Source organism: Anopheles bellator, chromosome 2, assembly GCF_943735745.2.
Source record: "Anopheles bellator chromosome 2, idAnoBellAS_SP24_06.2, whole genome shotgun sequence".
In the NCBI taxonomy this organism is placed as follows: domain Eukaryota; kingdom Metazoa; phylum Arthropoda; class Insecta; order Diptera; family Culicidae; genus Anopheles; species Anopheles bellator.
In genome coordinates this window covers 71325216-71334621 of record NC_071286.1, presented here as the reverse complement: position 1 = coordinate 71334621, position 9406 = coordinate 71325216, and the positions used below count along the sequence as shown (strand labels likewise).

The 9406-nt window shown below is 53.9% G+C and overlaps 1 protein-coding gene across 1 annotated transcript; it reads right to left on the bottom strand.

Annotated features, from left to right (window-relative positions):
• Positions 1 to 358: 358 nt before the first annotated feature.
• Positions 359 to 4805, bottom strand: LOC131209352 (beta-1,4-glucuronyltransferase 1-like). Its single transcript, XM_058202405.1, has 8 exons — positions 4425 to 4805; positions 2139 to 2452; positions 1872 to 2051; positions 1635 to 1797; positions 1132 to 1397; positions 865 to 1040; positions 674 to 807; positions 359 to 590 (listed from the first exon to the last, which is right to left on the bottom strand). Exons 1-8 carry the CDS (start codon positions 4782 to 4784, stop codon positions 393 to 395), a joined length of 1791 nt encoding a protein of 596 aa, XP_058058388.1. The 5' UTR covers positions 4785 to 4805; the 3' UTR covers positions 359 to 392.
• Positions 4806 to 9406: the final 4601 nt, after the last annotated feature.

Genomic DNA, 9406 nt, shown 5'->3' with positions numbered 1-9406 from the left:
GGTCGTCTTACGTCTTACGAAATACACCTTCCACCCCGGCTCGTGTGTTGGATTCCCCTGTACACAAGCCGTCGCGAGGGGCGGGCGGACTGTAGGGAACCCAGCCGGGCCACGCCTCAGCGACGCCGGCGCCGGATGTACCCCTTCGGTTTGCCCTTCTTTCGACGGCTACTAACGTGCGGGCGGTAGACGGGCACCCCGGACTGCACTGCCGCCGATAGGGCCCAGCCGGAGGAACCGACCGACGGCAGGGAGGTCCGCGAACGTCTACCTCCCAGACGATCCCGAATAGCATAATCTCTAGTACCACCACCACCACCAGGACCACCACCACCAGTATCATTACCATTAGTACTATCGTTGGCCTTATACTAATGTTGTTTCCCCTTCAACTATACGGCACAGCCCTTCCGCGTGCCGTACATGACCTGCAGCTCCGGGTAGATGATCTTCTTGATCAGCTGGTTCGTTTTCGCCGCCAGCATCGCACGCTTCGGGTCCTTCTTTAGCACCTTGATGCCGGGCTTGTGCACCAGGAAGCCGTTGTCCAGTATGTGGAAGTCGTAGTCGAGCACACAAAGTGCGTAACCCTTAGGAAGAGAGAGAGAGAGAGACGATGCACGGAGAGTGTCACGGAAAGCGGCTTAGCGGGTAACATCGACCGGATGCTTACTTGCGTCATTTTATCACTTTTTCCCTCCCAGCTTAACCGCTCGTCGTAGTGCGGATCGGCGTGCGTTCCGATGTAGATCGGTTCCCAGTGCACAAAGTAGCCGACCCGTTTGCCAATGTAAAACACGCCCAAATCTGTAACGATACGATGTGCATGAGGCGGGGAATCGTTCCGTGTGCCGATCACCGTACCGTCGGTTTCGTTGGCCGCTATCCACTCCTTGGACCGGGGCACTCCGTGGCAGCTGGAGCAGACCCGCTTGTGGAAGGGTATCGCTTTGCCGGAGCGCAGCAGCTCCTGCAGCTCGGCCTTATCCCGTGGCACCGGTGAATTATTATCTACCTCAAATAACGGCAGTGGAAAGACTCTGCAACGAAAGGGCAAACGGGGATCGTGGTTAATCGAAACATATTCCGGCCGAGTGCTTCCAAAGCGTAGCGCCTCCGTCGTGGCCCTACCGTGGATTCTTGCGCTGCAGCACCGGCTCGTTCCGGGCGATCATTTCGAGAAACTTATGCACTAGCCCCGGGTTGGGGTACAATTCGATATCGCTAGCTAGAAGGAAATGGGTCATCGCGGCGTCGCGGGCCACGTTGCGGCCGACGTTGACCGGGTACAGCAGCTTCTTCTGCGTTTTGTACAGCTGCGCGGCGGACACGTTAAAGTACGGCACCGCCAGCGAGCAGTTGTACGGTGTGTCTAATACTTGATTGTGTTTAGGAACCTGCGAACGAGAGGAAACGGCGGGTTGAGTGTTCCGGTCGAGCCGTAATCACAATACGCGTTAACCAAAAAAAAAACACACACAACAATTGATAAGCCAATGTTGACAAAGTTTTAATGACCAACCGCTGTTCCGTTAACATTTTTAATCAATGCGTGAAATTGAACCCTCGCGGCCTTTAATTATTTGCGTTTGTTTTTTGTTTAACGCGGAGTGTACCACTTGGGGCATACTTACGAATTTTGGAATATGTTTACTACTAAAATAAATATGAAATGTGACAAACTGTCGCACTAAATGACTCTCTGGTATGCAGTCTCTTAGATACTTAATCGAATTGATCGTGGGCACAAAATCCGTGCCCGGCGCGTGCAGCGCAAGGCTAATTGGTGCGTTCCACCTGCGGGAGAACCGAAAGTAACGTGAGGGTGAGCCGTGAATCGAACGCGGCGAACAGGGCGCTCCGGGACTTACCTTTCCAGCAGTGGTACCAGATTGTCGAGGAAGGTGTAGTCGGCGTGCGTGGTGTAGGTGACGGTCTCGTGGCACCGCAGCTCACCGTGCTCGGCCCGGATGTAGTTCTTCAGCACCCAGAAGTCGCCCCGCTGGGCGATGTACGGCTCGTAGTCCCGGTCGTGACAGTTGAGCAGTGTCCTGCAACGGGGAGGCGAGACACGGATGTGCCGTGTTAGGTGATGGTCACTTCAACCGAACGGCACGTAACGGCGGCGGTTCACCTACCTTAGCTTGGCATCGAAATCCAGCGATGCGGTGGTGGAAAAGATGTCGGTGCCATTGATCACTCCCGCCACCGCACCGCCACCACCGGCGGCCCCCGGAGGACCGCCGTCCGGATAGAGCACATCTGGGCCGGGCAGCTTCCGCACGGTGCTCTTCTCCGTTGGCACATCGAAGCGACTATCGTCTACGTTAAGATTACTGTTATCTACATCGCGAACCTCCAGCATCAGCTGCTCTTGCTGTTGCTGCTGTTGCTGCTGCTGCTGTATCACTGCGGCCAGCTGGCGCTGCTGGGACACCTCCGGCACACCGATCTGCAATCACAAGCGTAGAAGGTTTACATCAATCATAGTGGCACACGCTGGCTGACCTCCCGCCGGACCCGTACGGAAAGGGCCGTTGCGGGTGACCTAAATTCTCTCTCCCGATTGGATTAAATTATGAAGTCATGTCAGCGCATCGGTACTGTGGCCCACTTCCCGCAGGAATTCGGTATCGTCATCGACGTAAGCCCATCTTCCTCGGACGATGGGGATGGCGCCACGCCGGAGAGAGGCCACCAGGGCAAGAGGACTTAATGTCCAAATCAACATCTTGTAAATCGCGCGGCCGCGATTTGGATTTCGCGAATTCATCATCATTCTCTACGCCAGCCGGCCCTCCGCATGACACGGCGTTGTTGGCACATTTCGCGAATGTCACACTTCGGAGCTTAATTCCGTCGACCTGCCGGCCGGCCGAAGAGTCCCCCTCTCTGGAGTCCTCTTACGCCGGTGCTGCTGCATAATTGATAGTCGCCGGTGTTCGCGGAATCTTGTGAAGTCGGAGTAAATATTTATCATCTCCGCCGGACAGTCCCAAGTCGGCGTTCACCTGGCGGTGGTGTGGTCACGGGGTTTATTTGCATGACGACCGCGACGATGATGCAGCGCGTCGGGCCAATGTTTGCATCGGAAAAATTAAGTCCACCGACGACGACGGCGGGTCGGAGTTGTTCGGAAGAATGTACCGAGAGCATTACGGTAAATACAAGTGACAAACAGCACACACCGTCGGACGGTGGTCGGTGCCGGCGAGAGTTCGCGGGCCAAAAGTCCAGTCCGAGTCCGTCCGTCGGGACGTGTCGATGAAGGTGGAGGAGGAACACAATCTGCGTAAGGCTTTGGCCCGCGCGGATTGAGGTTTTGTGCGAATTTGCGCACCGGGCAAACAACGGGAATCTTCGCCGTGGCCGGTGTGTGCTATTTTCCCTGCCGGTTTCCCGGCTTCTCGGAACTCGATTCGATTCGGTGGTACGACGGCGGTGGCGATTGTGAGCCAATGGTCACGAAGCGCGCGACACGGACATGGGGTCGTAAATGCGCGAAATTATTCGCAACGCAGTCCGCTAATTGGTCGACAAAAATTTTTTGGTCATTCCGGTGTTCCCGGTGTTCCCTGGATTCTGTTTGCTCGCTGCATAGTTAATTGAGCGTTTCCTTCGTTTTTTAATTACTCAGATATTTGCTCGAGCAAAGACCAATGTCACCAAATCGCGCTTGGGCTTTTGTTTGTGATTCATCGAGTGTGGCCAACGACTTATCCATTAGATTTTGTCCAAGAAAGTTCAAGGACCTTCAAAACATATTAATTGCCCCGCCCTAGCCGATCTACTTTTTTATCAAACATTTTTCTGTGGGCTTAACAACCTTCCCAAACAATATTTTATGCGACAGATCGTGAATATTGGTCAAAAGGCCGTTCGTGACGAAACTGCAAAATAAATCACACCAATCGTTGAAGGCATCGAGCATGATGCGACAGCCAGTTCTCTTTGCGGACATTGACGAGGCACTCGCCAAGAGAGATATGAACTTGTGAAGTTCAAACATGGCTTCTTCGCGCGGTCCTCGCGGCATTATTGCAGCATCCGTGCATCAAACGCGTAATGCTGGATGGATGGTCGACACCATTACTCATTTTCGCTGCCATTAACGATCTACTAACGCTGCGTACGTGCCACTGCATCGCCGGCGTGCTCGTCATTTCGCCATCTTAATGCTCGGTGCCCCACCGGAGCACACCGGTTTAATGTGCGGCGAAGAGAGTGTGGCCCCCGAAAAAGAAAAAGAACCCAAGCAGCCACTCTCCGGCTGACACTCAATCTAACAAGCCCACGGACACACGTGCCAGCCTCGTGTCTGGCCCGGTGGTTTCGTATTGCACCGGTGCGACAAGTACGACTTCAAAGAGCAGTAAGCTTAATTAAGAAGCCCAAACCCGGGGAGGCCGGTCGCGTGAACTTACCCCATTTTCTTGAATTTTTAACACTAAACTACTGTGTCCTTGCTGAGGTGACTGCTGCTGTTGCTGTTGCTGCTGTTGCTGCTGTTGCTGTTGGAGAAGAAGCTGCTGCTGCTGCTGTTGGTCGTAGAGTTGCTGCTCGGCCTCCGCCAGTAATCGCTGCTGCTGCTGTTGTTGCTGTGGCGACAGAAAGGCCTTGTACTGGGCGGCAGCGGCTGCCGGCTGCTTCAGCACCTCGTCCGAAATGATGTAGGCCGGACCGATGGCGAAGTTGCCGCTGCCGATCAGCAGGTGGCTACCGATGTACAGCACGACCGCCACGTTGATCAGGATGCTGCAGCGCAGAAGCCAGTTGCGACGCATTCTGATGACGTTTGGGAGCTTCAGTTTGGGGCCGTTGACGCTGAACGCTGACACGTTCGGTACTGAAAGGGTAAAGGTACTGGGCCGGCCTGACTGATACCGCCACCGTTTGGTCTGTCCTTTGCGTTAGTTTTTGGTAGTCTAGACTGGATCCTTCCTTCCAGGCGCTGTGTGCCGGCGGGAGTCGGAGAGATTTGGTCCCAACTAGGTTCGGTTTTTGGCAGACCGCGCGGGGTCGTCTCAATGGTGGACCCGCTCCGACACGCAAATACTCATCGGCCAACCGTGATTGCCCGTTGTTCCGGCGTGTCCGGCGATCTGTGTCATCGCCTCTAGGGTTCCGGTTTCGTGCGCGACGTAACCCTGATTCCCCACCGGATGGATCTGCAAATAAACCGAAGGAAGGAAGGATGAGTATGACTCATTAGGTGTCAGGAGGGATTGAGATCACGATTGTTGCGGTAAACTCGAACCGCTTTCAAACGTCATCTCGTCGACCCGATTGATTCATCAACCACCGCACCTTCAATGCTCAATTGTGTGAATTGTACGGCGTGCGAACTGTTACATTGCGCGAAGGGACCCCCAAAGAGCGGACAACGCGCAGCGAATTCAAATCAAGTGATGTCAGCGCTCCGGCTTACGGATCGAATGAGACGCGAGAAGAAGAAGCTCCAATCGCGTTGGCCCCGCGGGTATCATCGTGCGATCGCGCAGGTGAAGGCTCCGTGACCTTGGCGAGTCTTCCTTTTGTGGCCCATCCGAGAACCGTGTCCGAGACGAGCATAAGGCTTGATGATGTCATAGGAAGTAACAACAACGATGCGCTGTGAGCCACCAGTCTAGGTTAGGCGAGAGGTTGAAGGTGCTGGGGTCATAAAACAGGAGCGAACACGGAACGGAACGGAAGGGCCAGAAGGAAGGACGGTGCACAACACTTTTGCCGTCGTTCCCTCCGAAGCTCTGCTGTTGTTGTTAAACGCTGCCATAAAACAAGTCCTAATGGAATTCGTGGTTTTTCTTCCTACTGTCCGCTTCGCATTCAGCCACGGACAGTGTTTAAGGATGCGTCACGCAACCACCCAGGGTTTCGTTTACACGGGGCCACATAATAACCAAAAAAAAAGGGTAAAGTTTGAAACAATCCAAAAATTATAACGCACATTGGCCACTTTCTTACACTTGCAGCGAAGAATGGAAAGTAATTAGCAAAAAGGAACAGAACACTACGGAAACAAAAGAGAACAACACAAAAGACGGGGAAACAAATTAGATGAACGAATAAATAAATGTGATGCCCATTTCTTTTCACTTTCGCTACATTATTCAGACAAACTTTTTTATTAGTTTCCGTGGCGCTCATCGGCACCACATGCTGGAGGGAGAACTATTCGACGGGGCCAGACCGTAACATACCTAGCCCTACTGCGATGAGGCAGACACACAGTGTGGTAAATGAATGCCGGTATCCAGCGAACACTTCTCACTTCAGTTCTACTATTGCCTCGAAACGGTTCGTTTATTCTTATGGGCTCATTCTCGGAACTTAGTCGTAGCACCGTACCCTTTTGGCGGTGCCTACTTTGGTCCCTACTTTCCCGAGGCCGAGGCCGAGAAAGTATGATCATTCAGCCGAACCGCTGCAAACTAATGGCTCCGGGCTTCGGCTGTGGAGCCCTCCCGCCGCGGGGGAAGGAGCCGCCACATAATGTGTTTCCTCGAACTCATAACGCTGCTAATGTGTGAAAATTCCGTTCGAAAAACACCAATTACTGTTAGCAAACGGAAACTCGTCCCCGATGGGCTTATCCCTTATCGCCCGCCCCCCGTGGTGTGGCGTGCTGTGTTGCAATATTCTACGCACTGCGGTACCCTCCCACGCGCTTCTCGAAAGGAGCTCCCCGGGAGCGGCTGGTGGCGCCAAATCATTTGAATATTCAGCTCGAGTAGGACGGCGCCAGCACGTTTCTGGGTGTGCACACACCCCGGACGACGACACAATGGTTGCATAATTGCACCCTTCCAGATTCCAGCGCTAGGGGGCCCCAGTGGTTCCAAATCTCACCCGCGCTCCGTGGTGGCCATTTTCCTGGAGAGTCCCAAGCCGTCCGTGGGTCAGTCAGTTAGTCGTGAATAAAATTAGGCTGGGAACCGGCGGGCATCGTCGAGCACCGGCGGCCCTACGGCAATGGAAATCCCGCTAGGCTCGGGGTCTCAACGGGACATTTTCACACGGCCGACAGCGGAACGCACCGCGGCCTCCCGAGAGCACTCCCGCACGGAGGTCCAGCAGCGGCGGCGATGTGCCAACGTTTATCGTAATAAACTTCAGCACCCATCAGCGGTGGCCCTTCGCACCGGGCAAGACCTCGCGCCAATGTGAACCATGGTCAGGGTCAACGAATGGCCCCAGGCCCCCCCACCGGAGTGTCTCCCCCGGCGAAGACACGTCGTCGCAGGGGGGCGATTAGTACGATGTTCACGTTTGCGATTTTATGGTGTGCCGAGGGCATCACGTCGTCGTCGCCGTCGTCGGTGGCGGCTTCGCCCGTCTCCTGGCCAACCTTCTGCTGGACCGGGTGGGTGAGGTGGGAGTGTCACTAAATTGGCGCGTCGGCCGGTCAGGCGCTGGATTCACCATGGAGGTCCACAAAAATGAAATAATAATTCCTAGGCTGGCTCCAACAGGTGGGCCCAGTGGGAATGTGGACCGTTTTCTTCGGCCGACCGGCGAATCGAAGTAGGCCAACCCCGACAAAGGTAGCGATCAACGCGAATGCGAACGAGTCCTTGTCGATTGACGGGTTGCGAATTGAGTTGCTTGTTGGTGCGACTTTTCTCGCCGGACGTCGGATCGATTGGATCGATCGGGCTGTCGGTCGGCCACCCTCACCGCCCCCCTCATAAAGTGGCACCCCGTCGCGAAAATCAATCGTTGCCGGTACGGCTTTCGAAAAGTGGGCGATGGGTGAAGTAGTTTTCGTTGAGCTCCAATTTCGCTTCGCCTTTGACATCTGTCAGCTGCAGTAGGCTTCGAAAGGGGACCGGGAACATGAAAGCAACGTCAATCGTTTGAGGGATCTAATTTTGCGTTTGCCTTCATTTGTGAGTGGCAAGTGCGAAGATCTTAGGAAAATTTTAGGCCCTTGGAAACGATTTGAGAAAATTCGTGGCCTTTTCATTCCCAATCTTAATGAACCAACCGATGAAGTTTAATGAATGACACTGTTGTTGTTGGGCTTCCTATAGCATTGAGTCTTATTTGACTGGAACTCAAAAGACTGGTCATCAGATGCAATCGTGTAGCATCCTCGGCCGGCGACACCAACGATGCACTTCGCGATTCGCGCTTCCATTAAACATTTTTCACCAACAACGTCAATATTGACCCAAGCACCGGAGAGCACACTAAATGCATTACGGTGGGCCGAAGTGTTGGGCCGTTGAGTGTTTGAGCTCCTCCGGCGTGACCCTGGTGGTGGCCCCGATCAGTGTCAGGTTCGTGGGCAACAAGGAACCATCGCATAGCGTCCGGGATTGATCCGTTTTTTGTTCGCCATCGCAGGTTCTTCGGCCGGACCACGTGACACAATGCAACGCGCTCCGTTGTTTGCCATTGTGCCGACAAGCGGCTGTTTGTGCAGCACTCAGGCTGATTGAATGTTTAGCTTTTGGGAGCCGAAGACAACGTCAAATCGTTCTCTGGGCTCCTAATGAGGTCCGTCCTACACCGCCGGGATCCGTTTTTTTTTGGGGGACGCTACAGTAGAACCAGACCAATTTCCGGGTATCATACTCAAGGTCGGCAAATAAATTGATCGTCTTCCTGGTTCATTCCGATTTCACGTTTTGCGATAACTCACCGTTGAGAGCCGCTTCTTTCTGCGTCTAATGCACCTGCTCGCAATGCATTCGGTTCCAGCCGAAGCCCTTCGAGGGCGCATCAGTTCGATTGGCGCTTGACGAGCATAAGCGCGCGCTACGCTTTCCGTGGCGCTCTCAAGGACACGGTTGCGGCCGGCTATCGGTTGCCCGCCGTTCGTCGTTTGGGGTCCCCGCTTTGTCTCTAGTTTCTGTGAGGATGCCTCGCGTCGTTCGTTGTTTCGCTCTCGCGATGCTGCCGCTGCTGTTGCTGATGAACGCGATAATGTGGCGAGCAATCCATTTGCTGGCGCTCTCTGTTTGGTTTCAAGTGGTCGATACCTTCTTCTCGGGTCGTTCTGAAATGGGAATAAAACGGAAAGGACATAATCCTCATTAGATCGTGCATCGCATGAACTCGTTATAAAATGGATTCCCGTTTCTGTTTCGGGGCTGCGGCCGGGATCGAATCCCATTAACTGACAATTAACCCGCAATCAGCCGTAATCGTTGCGCAAATACAAATTAAAAAATCTCGATGAAGTAGCGAACAAAACGGAACGTTCCGCTCAAAAGCGGCAGCAGCACGGCGAACCAAACATAATCATAATCGGATCTCGGCATCGGGACTAAATGTTCCAAACCCGATAACGGCCCCGACGGTGGAGCAGTCGGCTTAATTGTAGTCCAGCCCGGCACCAGCAGCCGCCCATCGGCCGGATGCACTTCGACAGATTTATGCATAATTGAACGCTTAATTA

Excerpts from the sequence above, each read along its gene's own strand:
- LOC131209352 (XM_058202405.1), bottom strand. The coding sequence starts at position 4,784 with ATGCGTCGCAACTGGCTTCTGCGCTGCAGCATCCTGATCAACGTGGCG. Across the intron at positions 1,798-1,871 it reads CTGGTACCACTGCTGGAAAG|GTGGAACGCACCAATTAGCC; the intron begins GTAAGTCCCGGA and ends GTTCTCCCGCAG. Across the intron at positions 591-673 it reads AAAGTGATAAAATGACGCAA|GGTTACGCACTTTGTGTGCT; the intron begins GTAAGCATCCGG and ends TCTCTTCCTAAG.